General features: G+C 41.9%; 1 protein-coding gene across 2 annotated transcripts; it reads right to left on the reverse strand.

The window, feature by feature from the left end:
- Positions 1-5,655: 5,655 nt before the first annotated feature.
- Positions 5,656-22,301, reverse strand: ZNF234 (zinc finger protein 234). Of its 2 annotated transcripts, XM_023190502.1 has the most exons (6): positions 22,138-22,301; positions 21,505-21,558; positions 19,561-19,651; positions 15,678-15,804; positions 14,075-14,167; positions 5,656-8,411 (listed from the first exon to the last, which is right to left on the reverse strand). In XM_023190502.1, exons 3-6 carry the CDS (start codon positions 19,573-19,575, stop codon positions 6,544-6,546), a joined length of 2,103 nt encoding a protein of 700 aa, XP_023046270.1. In that variant the 5' UTR covers positions 19,576-19,651; positions 21,505-21,558; positions 22,138-22,301; the 3' UTR covers positions 5,656-6,543. The 2 variants fall into 2 exon arrangements, with proteins under 2 accessions (XP_023046270.1, XP_023046271.1); XM_023190503.1 differs by lacking the exon at positions 21,505-21,558.
- Between the last annotated feature and the right edge of the window lie 1,413 nt (positions 22,302-23,714).

Here is a 23,714-nt window from a genome sequence, read left to right on the forward strand (position 1 = left end):
CACAGCCAGAAGGACCATGTATGACTTAGAAAGCAGGACCTCACCAGACACTGAATCTGCTGGCACCCAATCTTGGGCTTATGTGCCAGCAATTCCACTCCTAAGTAAATACCCAAGAGAACGGAAACATGTCCACACAAAAACTTGTTCTAAAAAAGTTCATAGCAGCATTAGTCATAATAGTCAAAAAGTGGATATGACTCAATGTCCATCAACTGATGAGTGGATAAACAAAATGTGGTCTATCCATATAATGCAATATTTAGTAATGTGAATGAACAAGATATTGATTCATGTTACAACATAGATGAACTCTGATGACATTATGCCAAATGAAAGAAGCCAGACACAAGAAACCATATGTGGTATGATTCCATTTGTATCAAATGTGCAGAATAGGCAAATCCGTAGAGACAGAAAGTAAATTAGTTGTTTCCAGGCCTGGGGAGATGTAGTTGGGAATGGGGAGTGACTGTTAATACGTAGGGTTTTTTTTTTTTTTTTTTCTTACTTTTTTAGAGACAGCGTCTTGTTATGTTTCCCAGATGAAGTACAATGGCTATTCACAGGCATGATCATAGCACACTGCAGCCTTAAATTCCTGGGCTCAAGTGATCCTTCCCCCTCAGCCCCCTGAGTAGCTGAGACTCCAGGCATGCACCACCACACCCAGCTCATGTAGGGGGTTTCTTTTGGGAGCAGACAAAAGAGTTCTAGGATTAGATAGTGGTAATCATTGCACAATATTGTGGATCTTTTCAAAGACACAAAAATGTTATGTGACAATATCCCCTAAAGTGTTAAAATGTAGCTAAACTCAAAGCTAAGACAGGGAAATCCCAAGGACCAAAGATGAACAGGAAAGTCAAGCCCACAGATGGCAAAACTGAATTATCCCACAAGGGCTGGGCATACTAGGTAAGAGCTAAGGAGTTAATCTTGAATGTGGATGGGAGTTAGAGTAGCCATGCATTTTAGGAGACATGAACTATACAATACTACAAATGAGACAGTTCTCTCCTCTTGACTGTGAACAAACACCAACCAACCAAAAACAAAGCCAGATAGCTCCCAGTTTCTACAGCTATCTTGTGACTAACCTGAAGACTCAGGTCACAAGGAAGGTAGATGTAGACTGTACCTACAGTCATCAGTTATGGGGTGGAGGGGCAAGAAATTATTTGGTTTAGTCTACTAGTTTTGGTTACAAATTACCTTGAAGGAAGATGACCTAATGTAGTATCTGGTCATACAAAGAAAGAAAAAGAAAAGAATATAGGTACTGGATTTCTGAAGCCCTATGTTCAGAAAAGAGTTAACATAGGCCTGAGACTGTTATACTTAAAAGGCCTGCTTGCAACAGGCTATAGTTTGATGGTGTTCCCTTGTTAAAACTTAATCCCTTCTTGCTCTTTCATTGCTCCCACCATATGAGGACATAGCATCTGTCTCCTCCAGAAGATGCAGCAACTAGATGTCATATTGGAAGCCAAAAGCAGCAGCCCTCACCAGACATTAAACCTGCCAGCATCTTCACCGTGGACTTCCCAGCCTCAAGCACTGTGACAGATAAATTTATATTGTTTATAAATTACCTAATCTGTGGTATTTTGTTATAGCAGCACAAGATACAAGGTTAGCCCTTGACTGGTGTCCAGGAACTTGAATTTCAGGAGGATTTCCAGAATTCCCTGATAAGAGTGGCTCACCATGCCCCAGCTATTTGTATAATGTGATTTATGCTGAATTCCTTCTGGGAATCTAGAATTTTGGCTCAAGCTGGCCTATGTGACCAGTTCCAGAACAAAACAAACAAAACACAACGTAGTGCCTAGGGCACTAAGTCTCCATTGAGCTTCCTGGGTAGACCTTTCACATGTTACAATTCAATGCTGAAGAAACAGTACATCATGAATGATTCCACAGGAAGAGGATTATTGGAAGCTTGTACCTGATTTCTTCTGGACTTCATCCCATGCACATTTTCCCTTTGCTCAACTTACTTTATATCTTTTACTATAATAAATCATAGTGACTATGATAACATACAGTGTCTTGAGTCCTCCTAGTGAATTACAAGAATGTGAAGGTGGTATTACCAATCCTCAGCACACTATGCAAATTGAGGTAGCAGGGACCTTAATGACTAGCAAGCATCCAGTGAAGGTATACTGAAGAAAATCAATAGTGGAAAAAAGTCTCCCCAGTTAGATATAATTTATTGAGTAAAGCCCTTTAATCCAGCAGTTCCCAACCTTTTTGGCACAGGGGACCAGCTTTGCAGAAGACAATATTTTTTCCACAAGGTGAGGTGGGGGGGGATGGGGATGGTTTGGGGATGATTCAAGCACATTACATTTATCATTTTATTCTCACAAGGAGCAAGCAACTTAGATTTTTTTTTTTCTTTCTTTAACAGAGTTTCACTCTTGTTGCCCAGGCTGGAGTGCAATGGCGTGACCTCGGTTCACTGCAACCTCCATCTCCTGGGTTCAAGTGATTCTCCTGCCTCTGCCTCCTGAGTAGCTGGGATTACAGGCACCTGCCACCACGCCTGGCTAATTTTTGTATTTTTAGTAGAGATGGGGTTTCACTATATTGATCAGGTTGGTTTCCAACTCCTGACCTCAGGTGATCTGCCCGCCTCTGCCTCCCAAAGTGCTGGGAATACGGGCATGAGCCACTGTGCCTGGCTGCAACCTAGATCCTTCACAAGCACAGTTCACAATAGGGTTCATGCCACTGATCTGACAGAAGGCAGAACTCAGCTTTGCTCACTTGCCCACTGATCACCTTCTGCTGTCTGGCCCTGTTCCCAACAGGGTCTGTGGCCCAGGGGTTAGGGACCCATGCTTTAATCAACTATACTGAAAATATCACCATCATGTCCAAGGAATGTGGAATGGCATTCAAACCCACCCTTTGACCTTACTTGTTCCACATCCAGTAAGTGGATTGCAGTATATTCTCCCCTTATGCACACCTTTTCCTAAGTAAACCTTTTTAAACATACTTCCCTAACATATGTATCCCACTTTGTTTTCACTTCCAGAATTTTCTCTCTGTGTGTTATGGATTACTGCTTTAAAAGATGTAGCAAGCGAGGCTGAGCGCAGTGGATCATGCCTGTAATCCTGGCACTTTGAGAGGCCAAGGTGGGCAGATCACTTGAGGTCAGGAGCTCAACACCAGCCTGGCCAACACGGTGAAACCCCGTCTCTACTAAAAATACAAAACTTAGGCTGGGTGCGGTGGTTCACGCCAGTAATCCCAGCACTTTGGGAGGCCGAGGTGGGCGGACCACAAGGTCAGGAGATTGAGACTATCCTGACCAACATGGTGAAACTCTGTCTCTACTACAAATACAAAAATTAGCTGGGCGTGGTGGCGCACGCCTGTAGTTCCAGCTACTCAGGACGCTGAGGCAGGAGAATTGCTTGAACCTAGGAGGCAGAGGACGCAGTGAGCTGAGATTGTACCACTCCACTCCAGCCTGGCAACAGAGTAAGATTCCATCTCAAACAAACAGAACAAACAAAAAAACTTAGTTGGTGGCATGCTCCTGTAATCCCAGCTACTGGGGAGGCTGAGGCAGGAGAATCGCTTGAACTCAGGAGGCGGAGGTTGCAGTGAGCCAAGATCGCGCCACTGCACTCCAGCCTGGGCAACAGAGGGAGGCTCCGTCTCAAAACAACAAAAAAAAGTGTAGCAGGCATTAATTGCAAAGATAATGTTGTTCACACTCACCCATTTATCCACGTATTTGGACAGATAATTTTTTTGTTTTTATAATTGGCTTTCAGAATCCATTACTTATGATCTTATGTGCCATATAACGATATAGAACATATTTTGAGGCTTTAATTGTAAGGGATTATTATATAGCACTTTTCAAAATTCTAATGTACATAATTTACTGCTTTGGTAATATTGATGTTCAATAAGGAATTAAAATTAATTTATGGAATTATAAAATGGAAAAATACCACAAAATGCTCATTGCTAGAGAAAATTGCTAAAAAAAAAAAGGATCCTTTACACATTATCTTATGCATGTATATACACACTCACTCACAAAAATGTATGGATTTCATTATGCTACAAAGGCTATAGTCTATGATCTTCCACAGGCCATATTATTTCTTTATCCTGTCATTACAGATACCTGCCACCATTTTAATGGCTTCAGGTCAATACAAGAACGAAAATATCAAAAGTCAACTTATTATAGAGGAATACACACTTCCATTTAAAACAATTCATTGACATCAGTGATATGCTACTTAGTCTTTTCGGTAGTTTAATCTCATAATCATAAATTCCAATTATATAACTTCCAGATCAGAGATATACAGTGTAAATTCTGAAAAACACTCTTCCTTAAACCCATGTTTACTGGGAATAGGGAAAAGCATGGTAAATGTCAATCTTGCCCAAATAATACATTTGAAAAAATTATCAAAATTATCAAATAATTATAAAATTATCAAATTTCCACAAGCTGTTTTTGGTATTCACTTAATGGGTGTGGGGTAAAAATATGGTAGAGCCCCTACCTGAGAAGTCTTTTTTTGTTTGTTTGTTTTTGGAGACAGTCTTGCTCTGTCGCCCAGGCTGGAGTGCAGTGGTGCGGTCTCAGCTCACTGCAACCTCCGCCTCCCGGATTCAAGCAATTCTCCTGCCTCAGCCTCCCGAGTAGCTGTGAGCCAAGATTGCGCCACTGCACTCCAGCCTGGGCAACAGAGGGAGACTCAATAGGCGTCTGCCACCATGCCCAGCTAATTTTTTGTATGTAGTAGAGACGGGGTTTCACCATGTTGGTCAGGCTGGTCTCGAAGTCCTGACCTCAGGTGATCCACCCGCCTTGGCCCCCCAAAGTGCTGGGGTTACAGGCATGAGCCACCATGCCCAGCCAGAAGTTTTAATGAGAATGTTACAGTTATTAGAAGGCAATCATTTCAAAGTCTGGATGGAAACGTGGAAAGTTAAGAAATCAAATAAATTCAAGGGGGTTGATAAAAATTTGGCATTGGCAACTACTTCTGACACTTTAAAAGTGTTACACTCCTGCCTTAACATTAATGGATTAAAAAATTGTGTAATATTCAGTAATCTCTTGTTGTCAGGTTAAATTTTTTTCAGTCTGCACTGTCAGAAAAATCACAAGATACTTCAACTTGGTCAGGTGTGGTGGCTCACGCCTGTAATTCTAACACTTTGGGAGGCCAAGGAGGGTGGATTGCTTGAGCTCAGGAGTTCAAGACCAGCCTGGGCAACATGGGAAAACCCTTTCTCTACCAAATATACAAAAATTAGCTGGGCGTGGTGGCATGTGCTTGTGGTCCCAGCTACTCAGAGGGTGAGATGGGTGGATGGATTGAGCCTGGGAGGACGAGGCTGCAGTGAGCCATGATTATGCCACTGCACTCCAGCCTCAGTGACAGAGCGAGGTCTGGTCTCAAAAATAAAATTAAAAATAAAGGTACTTCAACTTATGTTTTATACTACCCTTGGGAAACTAGACAGGCTCTCAAACAATAAGAACCAAATTTGAGAGGAGAGACTAGAGAGAGGACAGGTATCAACTGTAAAAGGGTAATACCTTATTAATATTGTAGGCTGTAGTATCCAGTGGTTTTCTGCATTTCAACAATGTTCATTTCCCCAGATAATTTTATTTCGCAGGTTTCTTCCTTTGGATGCAATGTTCAAATATTGCACATTTACTCCTTTTGATTCAGTTAACACACAAGTATTGAGCACACCTACGAGCACTAGTCACTGTTAACGTTGTATAGATTCAGCAGCAAACTTCCTGACCCCATGAAGCTTACAGTCTAATGGACATCAATTCTGGCACCTTCATCAGTATACTTTTTTAAAGCCCAGGTCAAACTCATTTTCTAAGTCCTATTTCCTAGGTGACATGTCATAAATGTCAAAGTTTTGACAGAATTCTTTACTGTACCACTTAACAAGGGTTCTCAGCTGTGTGGTCACTGGACCACTGGGATATGTTGAGCTATTGCTTAAACACTGACTTAAATAAAACAAATATTTTAAATAAGAGAATGCTATTGTAATTAGAAGGCAATCGTTTCAAAGTCTAGATGGAGGCCAGGGGCAGTGGCTTACGCCTGTAATCCCAGCACTTTGGGAGGCCGAGGTGGGTGGATCACATGAGGTCAGGAATTCGAGACCAGCCTGGCCAGTATGGTGAAACCCCATCTCTACTAAAAATACAAAAAGTTGCCAGGCGTGGTGGTGCGCGCCTGTAATCCCAACCACCCAGGAAGGCTTAGGCAGGAGAATTGCTTGAACCCAGGAGGTGGAGGTTGCAGTGAGCTGAGATCGCATCACTGCATCCTGCATGGGCAACAGAGCAAGACCCTGTTTCAAAAAAAAAAAAAAAATCTAGGTGGAAATGTGAAGCATTACAAATCAAATAAATTCAAGGAGGTTGATAAAGAAAATTTTTTCTCTCCTATGAAATCTGATTACAGACATTCAGGTTGTACATGAGTTTTTTTTGTTTGTTTTTAATCACCTTGTAGAGCTTCCTTCCTCTGACAACTCTCTGATGTTCTTATTATTCTCATCATTTTCATACAATGTACCAGCAGCATGAATTTTGTGATGACTTACAAGATTTGATCGCCAGCTGAACCTCTTACCACATATCTCACATTTGTAAGGTTTCTCCCCAGTGTGAACTCGCCTATGATACTGTAGTTGTGAAGACCGACTGAAGACTTTACCACACACATCACATTTGTATGGCTTCTCTCCTGTGTGGACACTCTGATGAAGTTGAAGACTTGATGCCTGACTGAAGTGCTTACCACACTCCCCACATGTATAGGGTTTTTCTCCTGTGTGTACCCTCTGATGCATGTCAAGGTTCAAGCTCCACTTGAAGCCCTTTCCACACTCCCCACATTTGTATGGCTTTTCTCCAGTGTGGACTTTTTGATGGGCTTGAAGGTGTGCACTCCGACTGAAGCTCTTCCCACACTCTTCACATTTAAATGGTTTTTCCCCACTGTGAACTCTCTGATGGGTTAGAAGATGCGAGGCCTGACTGAAGACCTTCCCACACTCCTCACAATTATATGGTTTCTCTCCTGTGTGGATCCTACAATGAATTTTAAGATCTGCTCTACGACTAAATCCCTTTCCACACTCTTCACATTTGTATGGTTTCTCGCCGGTATGGATCAGCTGATGAATCTGAAGTCGTGAGCTCTGATTGAAGCCCTGCCCACACTCCTCACACTTATAAGGTTTCTGTACACTATGTGCTTTCAGATGGATTTTAAGATATGAACTCTGACGGAAGGCTTTCCCACATACTTCACATTTATAGGGTTTCTCCCCTGTGTGGACTACCAGATGCACTTGATAATGAATTTTCATTCTGAAGCTCTTCCCACATTCATTGCATTTGTATGGCTTCTCTCCAGTGTGGACTCCCTGATGGGCCTGAAAACTTGAACTGTAAATGAAACCCTTACCACACACTTTACATACATATGGTTTCTCTCCAGTGTGGATTCTCTGGTGGGCCTGAAATTGTGATGGCTGAATAAAGCACTTACCACATTCTTCACACTTGTAAGGCTTTTCTCCTGTGTGGACCCTTTGATGGATACGAAGGTTTGAGCTACAAGTGAAACACTTACCACAGTCCTCACATTTGTATGGTTTCTCTCCTGTGTGGACCATGCAATGATTATTAAGTGCTGATCTACGACGGAAGTTCTTACCACATGTATCACATTTGAATGGTTTCTCCCCAGTATGGATTCTCTGATGTTCCTGAAGATGGGAAGCATGTATGAAGGCCCTCCCACATTCCTCACAATTGTAAGGTTTCTCTCCTGAGTGTAATTTGCAATGCACAGTAAGTGTTGATCTACGACTGAAGCCTTTCCCACATTCCACACATTTGAATGGTTTCTCTACAGTGTGGACTCTCTGATGAGTTTGCAGATGTGAGCTCTGACTGAATTCCTTACCACACACATCACACTTATAGCGTTTCTCTCCCATGTGGACTCTCTGATGAATATGAAGGGCTGAGATGTAACAGAAGCTTTTTCCACACTCATCACATGTATGAGATTTCTCTCCTGAGTGTAACTGTTGATGAAGATCAAAGTTGCAGACATCAGTGAAGGATTTTTTGTACTTATCACATTGGTAAAGTTTCTGTCCCGTGTGAGTTGTATATAGTCCTGCCCTAACCTGGCAGGACAAATCACCTTGTTTGGAGAACCGAGAAATATTTATCATAGAGTCTTCATACTTGATTAAATCACGTGCAATCTGTTTCCAGATTTGTCCCCAGGAAAGCTCTTCATGTTGTCCTGCTTCTGGAACAGTCTCCATCTCACTTTGGATCTTGTCTGCTGTAAGGACAGAGAATTTAGAGATGTGGAAGCTCTGTTAAAAATTTTCGAGATGTCATACTTAAGCGAGAGCATGGGATTTTAACAAATCCAGAGAAGGTCCAGTTTGTGTAATGGTTTTTTCCACTGTGTATCATGATCTCTGATTTCCATGCCTAGATAAATCAAGAGGTGGTCCAATTGGCTGCTATCTACCAGGCATTAGACCATACTAAGTCTCCTACGTGAGACACAAGGTAGAAGTCAGAGTTAATTTTAAAATTTAACATGATACAAATTGTTAAAGTACTGCCATTTCCATCCAATTTTAAAGTCAGTGTAGAATAATAAATAGTAAATTATATAAATACAAAAAGCATAGGCCAGGCATGGTAATGCCTGTATATCCCAGCATTCTGGGAGGCTGGGGCAGAAGGATAGTTTGAGGCCAGGGGTTTGAGGCAAAGCAAGAATGTATCTCTATTAAAAATATTAAAAGTTAAAAAAATGTAGATTATATGAATCAACAAGAACTTCAAGGGAAAGTAAGAAAATAATCAAATACTCTGCAGTTTAGGTTCATGTTACATATTCAAATTATTAAATAACCTGAAATGTTTATATTTACATGTTCAAAATACAGTTGAACCTTGAACAACACAGGTTTGAATTGCATGTGTTCACTTATACATGGATTTTCTTCCGTCTCTGCCATCCCTAAGACAGCAAGATCAACCCCTCCTCTTTCTCCTTATAATGTTCTTAATAACATTTTCTCTTCTCTTTATTCTAAGAATAAAGAATTCTTCCTTTATGGTAAGAATACAGTATATAATACATTATAACATACAAAATATGTGTTAATTGACTATGTTATCAGTAGGTCTTTCAGTCAAAGTGGGCTATGAATAAAGTTTTAGGGGGGAGTCAAAAGTTATACATGGATTTTTTACTGAGGGGAGTTGGTGTCCCTAACCCCCATGTTGTTCAAGGATCAACCATATTCTTGAATATTCTGCATAACACATACACTTAATCTTATTTTTCTGTGTTGATAGACATTAAATGAGTTGGCAGCTATTATAAACTCTTGACCACTTCTAATATAACTTAGATTTAAAACATGTCTTCTGAAAGGTTTATCCTTAATAATATTCCAAAATGTTTAATCTTGTACAAAGACATATAAATATTTGGAAATTATTTTTTAAATGAACTTTTCCACAAAAGTTTAGTGGAAAGAAGTACCTCTAAGAAAATTTTTACAGGGGAAAAACTTACTCCCCTCCCTGCAGGAATAGTCATTTAAAAGCTGCCTCTTGGCAGGGTGCAGTGGCTCACACCTGTAATGCAAGCACTTTGGGAGGCTGAAGCCGGAGGATCACTTGAGCCCAGGAGTTCAAAACCAGCCTGGGCAACACAGCAAGACTCTGTCCCTACCAAAAAACTTTCAAAAAAATTGGCCAGATGTGGTGGCACGCACCCATAGTTCCCACTATTTGGGAGGCTGAGATGGAGGATCACTTGAACTCGGAAGTTAGAAGCTGCAGTGAGCCACGATTTTATCACTGCACTTCAGCCTGAGTGACAGAGTGAGACTTTGTCTCAAAAAAAAAAAAAAAAAGTCTACTGTACCAGTAGACATTTGTTAAATGGAGTCTATATAACTCTGCCTTGGGTCATTTTATTGGAAAGTTACTTCAATGACCAGGTGACCGGAATGGTTAACATGACTTGCAGGCTGGGAGCAAGTATCTAACTACATACTGACTAAAATATAAGCAGGTAAGCAGATGGTGAAACTTTAGCTTCCGTCAGCAAGTTTCCTACATGAGGACGAAAGGGAAAGAAAGTTGAACTGATAACATATATTATTCTAAAACCTGGCAGTAATTCAGACCTCCAGAAAAAAAAAAAAATGAAAAAGAAGTAGACTCCAATATTTCACAACTGATATGGAGACAGGGAAAAGAAAAAGATGATGTCACAGTGTAAACTTTGAAAGCCGCCCCCACAGCAGGAGTTATATTCAGGCAGGAACTCTTCCCAGATCTTGTGGGTCTCTGCTCAATGTCAGCTCACCAATAAGGCTTGCTTTATTACCCACTGAAAAATAATGAATCCTGTCTTCACCCTATTCACCTCTGGCAACTTGAATGTGTCTATGTTCTTCACAGCACTTTTAACCACTGGACACACTAAGTTACTGGTTGTTTAATGTATGTCCTTCCCACCACAATGCAGCATCAATGAGGGAAGCATTTTCTAATTTTGACATAATACTCATTTTACACTTTCCTACTTTATAACCATTGTCCACAACTGTGCTTGTCACAGTGAATGATCAATAAATGCATGTCAAATGAATAAATGAACCCCAGCTTGACTTTTTTTTTTTGTCAGAATTTAAACATCTTTTCCAAGTAAGTTATTTGAAATAGGAAAAGAACAGAAAATTGTACTTTTTCAGAGAAGCTGAAAAGCTGTACAAGAGACAGGCACATTCAGGGTGAGGCTAATAAGAAAATCTGAAGGTGGCAAGAGTCACTTGGGATGAAAAGAAAGCAGGAAGCCCTATACACTGGTTCCTTCTGGAGCTCTCAATGTAGGTAAGTTGGGCCTTTCACAACAGTTTTTCAAATCAGAAACTGTAGCCCTTTAGTGAGCTGTGAATAAATTTAAGAGCTTATAATAAGCAATCAGAAAAAAAGAACCAGGATAGAAACTATCAGAGTATTAACACCAACAGGAAACGGGTCCTTATGTATAACGCTTACTAAAGCTATAATGTCAATCTATATGGACATGAAATGTTTGTTTCATTTCTCTAGTGTTCATGAAAGATGCATTTCTTGCTATGGCTCATGCTCAAAAGAGCTTGAAAACTTTGGTTCTAGAACTTACCTGGTCCTTAATTAAACAAACTGCTTCAAATGGAAAGATAATTTCCAACCATGACACCTTGGAAAAATATTCATAGGAGAGTATGTAACTCTTGGTATATTATATGTGTATATATATATATACATGTGTGTGTATATATATATGATGAATATATGATTATATTTAACAAACTGACCCTTAAAAATAGTTTTTGGAGGGGGACAAGTCTCTCTGATAATGTGACAATTTTGAACAAGAAGTTTCTTCATTTTTCCCATGTTATAACATCAACTAGTTGAAAATAAAAGCCAGGTCTTTATAAAAATAAAGGAAAAATTGTATGACATCTATATTCTTTAACATATGCTTAGTGGCTACTACATTTGTAGAAAATAAAAGCACAGCATATTTTTGAACCACAGAGTTAGGCAACATTCAACTGTGTCACTTTTGCCACTCAAATCTTCCACCTCTGGCAGAGGGGAGGTGAAACCTGGAGGCAGAGATGTGGATGGGCACTTTGGAACAAGCAAATGAGGTTCAGATGGGCAGTCTGTTGAAAGGAAAGCAGTTTGCAACCTAGTTACTATCTGACACCTTAGGAAATAGTTTTTTTCTTGTGTGGTGAGCTGTCTCAGAAGTAGACATCAGAATCTTCATTCGAAGATTATTCCTTCCCAGAAATGAATGTGTTCCATACTCTGGAAGCCTCCAGGAAAGCCACTGGGAAGGCTTGTTACTCAGTGTGGTCACAAACATGATGCTTGTAAGTTTTCATGGGATGAGGTTCAAGTGCACACACAAACATTCATGTGAAGGCCACCTAAGGCAGAAGAAACTGGATGTGCAGCCATCAGAAAACAACGTTCTGCAACCCCCTTCATTCACTCTAGTTTGCGTATGACCTGTCCTAGCTGCAAGACCCCTAGAGTGAGGTCACATCCATCCGCAACGCTTTCATTACACCAACAAATATTTATATTAACAGATATCTGCCATGTAACAGAACTATTTAGGCACCAATGATAGAGTAATAAACAAACAAAAAAATTCCTCCACTCTTGGAAAGTATATTCCAGTGGGGAGAAAGAGGGGACAAGCAAGTAAACCAAAGTCTATGAGACACAAAAGAAGGCAGGGCAGAGAGTAAAGGATGGCATTTCCAGTAAGGCCGTCAGAAAAGGCCTCCACTGTGAAATTAAAACAGCAGAGACCAGGATGAAGTAAGAGAGGGGCTGAGAGGATTGTAGGTGAGTTTTTCCAGGCAAAGACAAGGGCAAATAAGGGCTTTGAGGCAGAAGTATCTGTAGTTGGCAGAATAATCATCCCCCAAAGAATTCACGTTCTAATTCTCATCCTAAGAATATGTCAGGTTATGACAAAGGGTAATTAAGGTTGCAGAGGGAATTAAGGTTGCAAATCAGCTGAACTAAAAATAGAAGGCAATTCTCTATTACCCAAGTGGGCCCAATGCAATTAGAGGGTCCTTATACAGTGAAAAAAGGATAAAGAGAGAATAAAAGGGAAATGTGACTATGGAAGAATGATCAGACAAGCAATGATGCTGGCTGTGAAGAGGGTCACAAGCTATGAAATTTTTTGGCAGCCCCTACACACCGACAAAGTAAGGATACAGATTCTCCCTCCCTAGAGCCTTCAGGAAGAAACGGACCTGCTGACAGCTTGATTTCAGCCTAGTGAGACCCATGTTGGACTTCAAACAAAGAACTGAAAGACAATACATTTTTATCATTTAATCCACTCAGTTTGGGGTAATATGTTATGGCAGCAGTAAGAATACAGTGTCCAGGTTGGGCATGGTGGCTCATGCCTGTAATCCCAGCATTTTGGGAGGCTGAGGCAGGCGGATCATTTGAGTTCAGGAGACCAGCTTGGCCAACACGGTGAAACCCCGTCTCTACAAAAAATACAAAAATCAGCCGGGCGTGGTTATAAGCATCTGTAATCCCAGCTACCTGGGAGGCTGAGGCAGGAGAATCGCTTGAACCTGGGAGGCAGAGGTTGCAGTGAGCTGAGATGGCCCCGCTGCACTCCAGCCTGGCCACAGAGTGAGCAGTATCCTTAGCAGGTCTGGGAAACAGCACGGAGGATGATGTGGCTGGAAAAGATGGAGCAAGAGGTAGAATATAGGAGATGTAGTCAGTGAGGCAGGAGGATGAACAGCAGACCACGTAGGACTCTATAAGCTCCTTTAAGAGGCTTCAACTTTAAGAAAAATAAGAAGCCATTCAGAGTCTTTTTTTTTTTTAGATGGAGTGTCGCTCTATTGCCCAGGCTAGAGTGTGATCTTGGCTCACTGCAACCTCTGCCTCTTGGGTTCCAGCGATTCTCCTGCCTAAGCTGCCCAAGTAGCTGGGACTACAGGCGCTCGCCCCCACGCTTGGCTAATTTTTGTATTTTTAGCAGAGACGAGGTTTTGCCATGTTGGCCAGGCTGGTCTCAAACTCCTGACCTCAGGTGATCCTCCTGCCTTGGCCCCCCAAAGTGCTGGGATTACAGGCGTGAGCCACCATGCCCAGCCCTGTACAAGGTCTTAAGCAGAAGAATGGCAATCTGACTTACATTTCCAAAGGATCACTTTAGCTACGACATGGAGAACAGCCTGTAGGAGAACATACTTTATACTATTAAGGGTGGAAGCAGTGCGCCCAGTACGAAGGCTGCTGCAATCATCCAGGACAGAGGTTTGGCAATTTGGACCAGATGGCAGCAACAGCAGGGGACAGAAGTACAACAGATGGACAATCACATACAAGGACTCTCAGCTACTTGGTTCTTACCTGATTTCCCTTTTCTTTGAGTTGCTGTCTTCATTATATCAAGCTTTTTTTCCTTTTCTAAAGGGAATACATCATGTTTGAAGGGGTGATGCCCTAGAATATGCAAAGTCACATATTTAAAACAAACACACTAAAGGTACAACTGAACTTACTGGCAATTTGAATTACTACAATTTTGATCAATCAATCAAAAGAAGGGTTTTCAAACACTTTTAGAAAAACCTAATGAAGTAATATCAGTATTTCAAGATCCAGAAACATACACATAAATATGTGCTATAAAAACCTATTTCTGAAAGGAGTTAGTTCGCTTGCCTTAGGTAGACAGCAAGGGAAGGGTCTTTGGAGAGCTCCTGACCCATGGGTTAGTGCCTTATTTTTATAAAACATAAAAAGCAGCCTGGAAAAAAAATTGAAGCTGCAGGCACTGATAAGGGAACTAGCACAGGGTGTTGTGCCTGGAGACATGCCCATGGCTGCACAGATAGAAAAACCTCCAGCCCATTCGGATAAAAACTTGTACAAACCTCCAGCTCACTCAGATAAAGGAGCAAGGCCTGGCATAAGAATGCTTTTGTCCTTTGTAGTCAGCAAGCTCCCAGGAAAAAGTTTCTCCTCCTTTTGTGGGCATGGGTACAGTGCGTTCTAGTGGGTTCCAATGGGCACTCTACTTTCTTTTGTTCAAACTATAAGTCCGGCCTCTATAAATCTTCACTTCAACCTGATTGATTCCAGGTCAAGGTCCCGGGGCCAAGCTAAGTCACACTTTCTCCAAAATAGCCCACAAACAGCACATTCTTTCCCCTTCACAGTCCATAAAAACCCCACTCCCCTGCCTCATAGGGGGAACCCTGTTTGGGCCCCCTCTCTGCTGGCAAAAAGCTTTCTTCTTTTGCTTATTAAACTTTCACTCCAACCTCACCTTTCTGTCTGCACTCATTAATCTTAAAAATAAAACAAAAAACTCTGGGTGTTATCTCAAACAACAGAAAAACTTACATCTTAGTGCATTACCAAACTTACATTTCTAACCAGTATCTTTTTTTTTTTTCTTTTGAGACAGTCTTACTCTGTCACCCAGGCTGGAGTGCAGTGGCATGATCTAGGCTCACTACAACCTCTGCCTCCTGGGTTCAAGCGATTCTCATGCCTCAGCCTCCTAAGTAGGTGGGATAAGACACATGCACCACCACACGTGGTTAATCTTTGTATTTTTGTATTTTTTGGTAGAGATAGTTTCATCCTGTTCGCCAGGCTGGTCTCGAACTCCTGACCTCAGGTGATCCACCCACCTCAGCCTATCAAAGTGCTGGGATTACAGGTGTGAGCCACTGTGCTTGGCCCCCACCTATTTTCATTAAATCTCCTCCCACAGGTTCTCACACCACTCATGTGATTTACCAGTTTTATTTGCTATGTATTCCACTTCTTTTAATGAACTCTAATATTTTCTATCTCATTTTATTTCACTAAAACTACTGACAGGAAAGTCAGGTCCACAAATGTAGGCGACTAATTGAAGACCTCCAAAGGGTTGAACCCCTAAAGACACAAAATCACTCCAGGAGACTGACATTGAGTGTCAGAAGGCTCATGTCCTCACCCACTGACAGCAGGTTCCTGAAGTTCTCCAGCATCACATCTCGGTACAGATTCCTCTGGACAGGGTCCAGCAGCCCCAGCTCCTCCTCAGTGAAGACCACTGCCACATCCTTGAAGGTCAGTCCCTCCTATAACATTAAACACACCTCACTTCAGCCTTATTAACAACCTCTTGAAAAGAAACAGCACTGAGAAAGTGGAGAGTATGTGGGGGAAGCTGGTCCAGATTTTCAGAGACGTAATGTGTAGATTTCTCAGGCCTTCTCCTTCCATCTTACCAATGCCACACTTTGATTTTCCTTAGCGTCAGTAAAAGTACATCAGTTACAATAGCCTTCGACATTTCCTTTGTGGTTTCACTGAGTCTATTTGTAAGTAACCGTCTAGAACTCTAAATGATGCATCCTGAGCCATACAGGTTTCACCTTTTGGTAAATATTACCAATTGCCCCAGAAACATTTAGCAAGTCAGAACCAACATACATGATAACACCCACCTTCCTCCTCTCTCACATAGGAACCCTGGATGCTATCTCCCTTTTCATTAAAGTCTGCCAAACTAACAAGCTTTTGGTAACGTATCTGAAACTGCTATGTAGTTTTCCTTCTGTATACCCAGGGCACACAGCACCATCATTACCTGCAGCATTCAGTGTCATGATCTGGAACCATCATGCCTCAGTGCACATAAGGGTACCCTTCAAAGTTGTGAGACCTTGGATAAGTTCACCTAGTTTCATCTCGGTATGATAGTTCTTATATGACAGAGTTCTTTCAAATGTTGAACAAGAGACTACAAATAGCATTTGGAATAGTGTATGGCACAGACTAAGTGCCTAAGAAACATTAGCTATTATTTATTATTATTGTCATCATCTATTTCACCTCATTTCATGACTGCATATTGTTCAAGGGAACTGATGATCTGCATCTACCTGCTCTAAATAATGAATATTTAATTTTCAATATTGTTCTCATTATAACCAATCCAGCAAAGAACATCATTTCATGTAGATCTTATTTTCTTTTTTTTTTGAGACAGAGCTTCGCTCTTGTTGCCCAGGCTGGAGTGCAATGGCACAATCTCAGCTCATTGCAACCTCTGCCTCCTGGGTTTAAGTGATTCCCCTGCCTCAGCCTCCCAAGTAGTTGAGATTATAAGCATGCATCACCAGGCTCAGCTAATTTTGTGTTTTCACTAGAGATGGGATTTCACCATGTTGGTCAGGCTGGTCATGAACTCCTGACCTCAGGTGATCCGCCTGCCTTGGCCTCCCAAAGTTCTGGGATTACAGGCATGAGTCACCGTGCCTGTCAGATCAGGAGGATGGCTTGAGCCCAGGAGTTCCAGACCAACCTGGGCAACATGGTGAGACCCTGTCTCTACAAAAAATACAAAAAATTAGCTGCATGTGGCGGCATGTGCCTGTGGTCCCAGGTACTCAGGAGGCTGAGGTGAGAGAATTGCTTGAGCCCAGGAAATCACGGTTGTGGTGAGTGATGATCAAACCACTGCAGTCTAGTCTGGGCAGAATAAGACCCTGTCCCAAAAAAATAAATTAAATTAAATAATTGCAAATAAAAAATAAAACATCAAAAAATAAGTACATTAAAAATTATGATCACATAATGGCAGATTTTCTTCCTTTTTTCCTGCCTCCCTAATCTTTCAAGAGAATACAAGCAGTTGGCTGGGTGCGGTGGCTCACACCTGTAATCCCAGCACTTTGGGAGGCCGAGGTGGGTAGATCACGAGGTCAGGAGTTCAAGACCAGCCTGGCCAATATGGTGAAACCCCATCTCTACTAAAAATACAAAAATTAGCCGGGTGTGGTAGTGCATGCCTGTAGTCCCAGCTACTCGGGAGGCTGAGGCAGAAGAATCACTTGAACCCAGGAGGCAGAGGTTGCAGTGGGCTGAGATCGCGCCACTGCACTCCAGCCTGGGCAACAGAGTCAGACTCTGTCTCAAAAAAAAAAAGAGAGAGAGAGAATACAAGCACCTTGTTTCTCTACATGATGACCAAAAGCAGGTTATAGATTTTCCAATAGTTTTGATAATCTAATTAGGAAGAACAATTCTTTTTATTATTCTTTCTTACTTGATTATAAATTAATACCAATGTTTATTATATATTTCATCTTTTTGGGCACCTGTGTGGTAAATATTTTTGCCCCAGCTTGTTATGTTTTCTTGTAACACTCTGTAAGGTATCTTTTGTCACAGAGTAATTTAAAGATTTTATATAACCACTGTGCTAATCACTGTCCTTGTGCACCCAGAGTGCTGAGCATCTTAGTGCCTCTGAGGTGCCACCACGTTAGGAAGACAAGAGGTCGCCCACTACCTGTGGATGTCATCACCCAACAGGGCACTCTAGACATCCACACCACGGGTCATTCAATTGAGAAATATTTGTTTCTTTTTGTCTCTCACTTTCACTTGAATGAAATGGCTAATGTTTCCGACCCCTGACTTTCTATGCCAATCTGAGCAGGTTTCTCATATTTCACCTGTTTAAGAGGAAGAAGAGACCAGGAACCTCCTCATTCTGCTGCTCTGAGTAAATGCAGTAACAGAACACAAGTGACTGGCACATCTTCAGTATCACTGGACATTTTAAATGAAGGTTATTACCTACCACTTTGGTCAAACTGGTTACTTTATAAAGGCATGTAAGACACTAGTAAATAAAATACATACAAAGTATGATTGAGGCATAGAGAACACAGAATCTAGCTCTTTCTATATGAAAACTCCAACAATATTATTTGTGTGAAGCAGCATTATAGCCTGTTGTGCTGTGTCATGTTAGAATATTCTATCCACAGCCAGGCATGGTGGTTCATGCCTGTAATCCCGGCACTTTGGGAGGCCAAGGCGGGCGGATCACCTGAGGTTGGGAGTCCAAGACTAGCCTCACTAACATGGAGGAACCCCGTCTCTAGTAAAAATACAAAATTAGCTGGGTATGGCGGCACATGCCTGTAATCCCAGCTATTCGGAAGGCTGGGGCAGGAGAATCGCTTGAACCCAGGAGGCAGAGGTTGCGGTGACAAAAAAAATCAGCAGAAAGTTTTCAGAATTGATTTTTGAGGAAATGGTTATGTAGGAAAATTGTCATTGCAGTGTTATTTAAAACAATAAAATTCTTAAATCACCTAAATGTCCATGAGTGGAAAGTAGTCAAAAATAAAAAGACACATTAATTAAATGGGAATATGGCATAACCTCAAAAAATGAACACTCTTTAGTACTTAAGGAAAAAATAACAATTAAAAATGAGATATATATCATGAATACCAATATAGTTATGAATGCACATTAGGAAAAGACTATAAGAAAATAAAAACAGCTAATATGTAAGCAGAGAAGTAAAGCAGGAGAACTGCTCATTCCCACTAATTTTTCTACTCCATAAAATAAATACAGTTGTCCCTCAACACACTTGGGGAATTGGTTCAAGGACCCCTGAGGATACCATAATTTGTGGATGCTCAAGTCCCTTATCTAAAATAGTGTTTGTACTATAGTCAGCCCTCCACATCCATGGGTTCCACATCTGCAGACTCAATCAACCACAAAAGGAAAATACGTATGGTCAGCCTTACGTATACTAAGGTTTCAATCCGTGGTTGGCTGAATCCACAGATGCAAAATTCAAAGATGCAAAACCCCCAGATGTGAAACCCACAGATACAGAAGATCGACTGAAATAATAAAATAAACAACATCTGAAAACAAAGTCAACTCAAAAGGCAGAAGGAGGCACTTAGCATAAACAGGTCTTCAAATGCCCGTTGTTCTTGAGTCTTCCTCAGGTGGCATGACAATGTGAATAGTGAGACGGAATTTTAACAGCAAGAGAGACAAGCCTTATTCACCTTGAATGTGGTCATTTTTCCTCCTGTTTCTGGAAATTTGCAGAGTCCTGAGTTATGCCATTTGAGAGAAGGCAGAATTGTGCCTGGAACACTATGGAAGATATAAAAAGAGACATGAAAGTGTGGCCAGGGATGTCCCCACCAACACAGAAGTGTATTGTGAATTAGCACATGAATGTTCACAGCAGCATTATTCATAATAATCCCAAACTGCACACAACCAAAATGCCCTCCTATGGAAAAATGGATAGACAAATCCTGGCATATCCATACAATGGAATCTTATTTGGAAATTAAGAGGAATGAAGTACTGACTCCCACTACAACATGCATGAACCTTGGAAACACTATGCTGAGTGAAAGAAGCCAGGCACACAAAACCACAGATTGTATGATTTCATGTATACGAAACGTCCAGAACAGACAAATGTATATAAAAAGAAAGTAGGTTACTTGTTGATGGGGATTTGGGGTAAGAAGGGGGATTAAATGTAAATGGGCAAGAGGAGTCCAATTGGGGGATGAAAATGATCTAAACTAAATTATGATGACAATTACTACACTCAGCAAAGTTCCTGAAGATTACTGAATTGTACACTTGAAATGGGTGAATTCTGACACGTAAAATACACCTCAATAAAGTTGGAAAAAAATTATTAATCTACATGTCATTTAATTTAACAAGACTGAGTTCTGAGTCCATATGGATAGAATATTTACTTCTGAATGAATGAATGAATGAATAAGCAAACAGGGGATGCTGGCCTTTACAGTATGATGCCCGCTAACAAGTATATCCACCCATAAAAATTAATTTTATTTTATTTATTTGAGATGGAGTTTTGCTCTTGTTACCCAGGCTGGAGTGCAGTGGTGCAATCTCAGCTCACTGCAACCTCCTCCTCCTGGGTTCAAGCAATTCTCATGCCTCAGCCACCAGAGTAGCTGGGACTGCAGGCGTGCACCACCACATGCAGCTAATTTTTGTATGGGGATTTTTGCCATGTTGGCCAGGTGGGTCTCGAACTCCTGGCCTCAAGTGATCCACCAGCCTTGGCCTCCCAAAGTGCTGGGATTACTCAGGCAGGCTCTGACCCCGGGTGCCTTGGTTCCATAACTCAGGATTCAGGCGTGACCCACCATGCCCTGCCCTCTTATGTCATTTTTGCAACTTTTCTATAGACTTAAAATTGTATAATTACTGTATTAAAGTTTTTTTAAAATCAGGAAATAGTCACAGGAGTAATAATAATGAGAAGAATAAGAATGAGCATGATAGAATACAGCAGGTTGCTAGTTTATTATCTCTGTATTTGGAAATTTCCATGGATAAGCAGATAAGTAGAAAAACACTGAGAAATGTATAATAAAAATGTTGTAAAACATAAGTAAATATAAACATAGAACCACTAAAACCAAATGTATTAGAAATTTAACCCTTACTATCTTTACATCCTGGTTTCATAGGTAATTAAAATTTTTGTATCTTCATATTTCTGTAATTTCTGAATGCTCCACAGTGATATGGTTCTATTAGAATGTGAAATATTTGTAATAAATGAAACAAAATAGTTGACAGTTTTTAAAAACTGAGAAAACTCCAAGCCAATTAGCCTTGCTCTTAAGGTCCTTTAATCAAGTTCTAACTTACTTTCCCCACCTGAGTCCAGCTAGTTCCTCTGCCTCAATGAGAATATATCCAAGAGATGATCAGCTCGGGCTCTGACCCTGAGTGCCTAGGTTCCAAACCCAGCTCCACCTCTTACTACTTGGATGACCAGTATCTCTCCACAGAGTCACGGTGCGACTTAAACGTTTTAATTGTATAAAGCCCCTAGAATTGAAGTTAGCAATTAAGGCTTAATTATTATAAATGCCCATACTCTATTACACATGCTACAAAGATACAGTCTCTGTAAAAGAAAAATGACAAGTCACACTCACGTGGAGCTTTGCTTTCTGTAGCCAAGAAGTCAGTCCGCGCAGTCCTTTTTCAGGCTGGGGAAGGAGAAAGCTGTGAAACACCCTGACTGGGTCGCTGTCCCCGAGAAAAGTTAAATGCTCCCCTCCCTTCGTGGAAGTGGACGCAACCCTCGCCTTCCTAAAAAGAGGTCAGAAGGCGTCCGGGATCGTCCAGCGTCCTGCAGGGATCAGAGACAAGGGCTGGGGCCGTTGCAGCTGGAGCTCTGACCCCACCCGGGGACCTGACAGGTTTCGTGGGAAATTAACAAGAAACCACCACTCACCAAGTGACAGGGACTGCTTGTGTTGTGTAACCTATTCCAGTTACCAAAACGATTCTACAAGGATGGTCCTAACGTCCCCATTTTAAAGAACAGCAAGGAGAGGCCCAGGGAGATTAACAAGCCAACCTTGCACTGTAAAAAAGTGACCACGCGCCTGGAGTGCAGGGAGGCGGACTGGGCGAGCTCAGAGCCCCGGAAACCCTGAAACCAGGCGAGACGCGACCCAACCAAGTCCCAATGCCCCCGCCTCCCGCCCCGAAACGCGAGGAGAGCCCCAGCCCAAGAAGGCTCAGCTGACACAACAAAAGCCGCCGCCCTCGCCCCTCCAAACCTTTGCTCTCCGACGAGGCTTCTTTTCCTATAACCGGACCACCAGGTCCCAGCGAGCCCCAAGCTTAAGTCCCTGACAGTAGGAATGGCCCGCAAGTCGCGGAACTGGAACAAACTATGCTGGAACGCGCCGCGCCAACCGCTCCCCCTTCCCCGGAGCGGAAGTGCCCGCGACTCCACTGATTGTCGGGACTACATTTCCCAGAATCCCCCGGATCCGCTCGCGTGAGCCAAAATGACCACGACTCCACTGAGCGTTTGGACTGCGCTCAGAATGCTGAGGGATAAACGTTCAGAATCTCACCCTTCAGGGAAAGCGTTGGGACTCCGCGGTGATCCTTGACTACGATTTCCGCAATGCCCATGGGGAACGAATCCTATATCTCTGAGCGCCTGGTAGGGAATGTGGACTGTGACCCTGAGGATCGTCCTTCCCTCTCCCTGAGTCCTTGAGCGAAAATACTGAACAGACAGGAATTCCTGAAGTCTAAACTCCTCCCAGGACTACAGGAGCGTTATTGGAAAGCGAGGAGATCCAATCTTCAAGGAATAAACGAGGAATTACTTTTTAGGGGTCAGTAGATGATTGATGATTGATTACTATAAACTGATAATATAAGGCTAAAACTAAAAGTTTAAAGAATGAGCAAAGTACAATGATTTGGGAGAGGCAATGAAGAAGAGAGGCGCCAGCCCCTACTCCGGACACTGTGGTACCACTGGTTTGGCAGGAAAAACAATCATCATTTGAGAGGGCCAGTGGGGAAGCCTCGTCCTCATGGAAAAGCTATCTTCCTTCATTACACTTTTCGTGGTATTATGTCTACTGAAGAGGTAAAAACACCAAATTTCAGAGAAGGTCGTAAATTGCCCAGTACTTCAAAGCAAGTATAACTGGTGAAGCGCTTGGCATTGATATCAAACACCCAATGCCTATGATTTATTTAATGCGGTAGCATTAAGGAGGATCTTATACACAGGGAAAATATTTTATTTTCTCCCTTTATTTTTTTGGTTAAAATATCGTTATTATAGTTAGTAATTTGGAATCTGGCTTATGTGGGTTGATACAAATTAATAATAGAATAAGGCAAAATCAGAAAACAACCAATCTAAAATCCTTCTTCAAGATAACCAGGGGCTGGGTGCGGTGACTCACGCGTGTAATCCCAGCACTTTGGGAGGCCGAGGCGGGCGGATCACAATGTCCAGAGTTTGAGAACAGCCAGGAGAATATGGTGAAAACCCATCTCTACTAAAAATACAAAAATTAGCCGGGCATGGTGGCGTGTGCCTGTAATCCCAGCTACTGGAGAGACTGAGACAGGAGAATCGCTTGAACCTGAGAGGCGGAGGTTGCAGTGAGCGGATGATCGTGCCACTGCACTCCAGCCTGGGCGACAGAGCAAGACTCCCTCTGCGGGGGGCGGGGGGAGATAACCAGATTTTTTTCTCCCCATAAACATACATTGTCCTATGTATATTGTTTAGATCTGTGTCCCCACCCAAATCTCATGTTGAAATGTAATCCCCAATGTTGGAGTTGGGGCCTGGTAGGAGGTGATTGGATCATTGGGG

This window comes from Piliocolobus tephrosceles, chromosome 21 (genome assembly GCF_002776525.5).
Source record: "Piliocolobus tephrosceles isolate RC106 chromosome 21, ASM277652v3, whole genome shotgun sequence".
Classification (NCBI taxonomy): Eukaryota; Metazoa; Chordata; class Mammalia; order Primates; family Cercopithecidae; genus Piliocolobus; species Piliocolobus tephrosceles.

What these genes read in the sequence shown, in the direction of transcription:
- ZNF234 (XM_023190503.1), bottom strand. An exon ending in CAGGAACCTGCTGTCAGTGG is followed by an intron (nt 14,168 to 15,677) that starts GTGAGGACATGA and finishes TGCATATTCTAG; the next exon opens with GGCATCACCCCTTCAAACAT. An exon ending in TCAAAGAAAAGGGAAATCAG is followed by an intron (nt 8,412 to 14,074) that starts GTAAGAACCAAG and finishes CTGTCCTTACAG; the next exon opens with CAGACAAGATCCAAAGTGAG.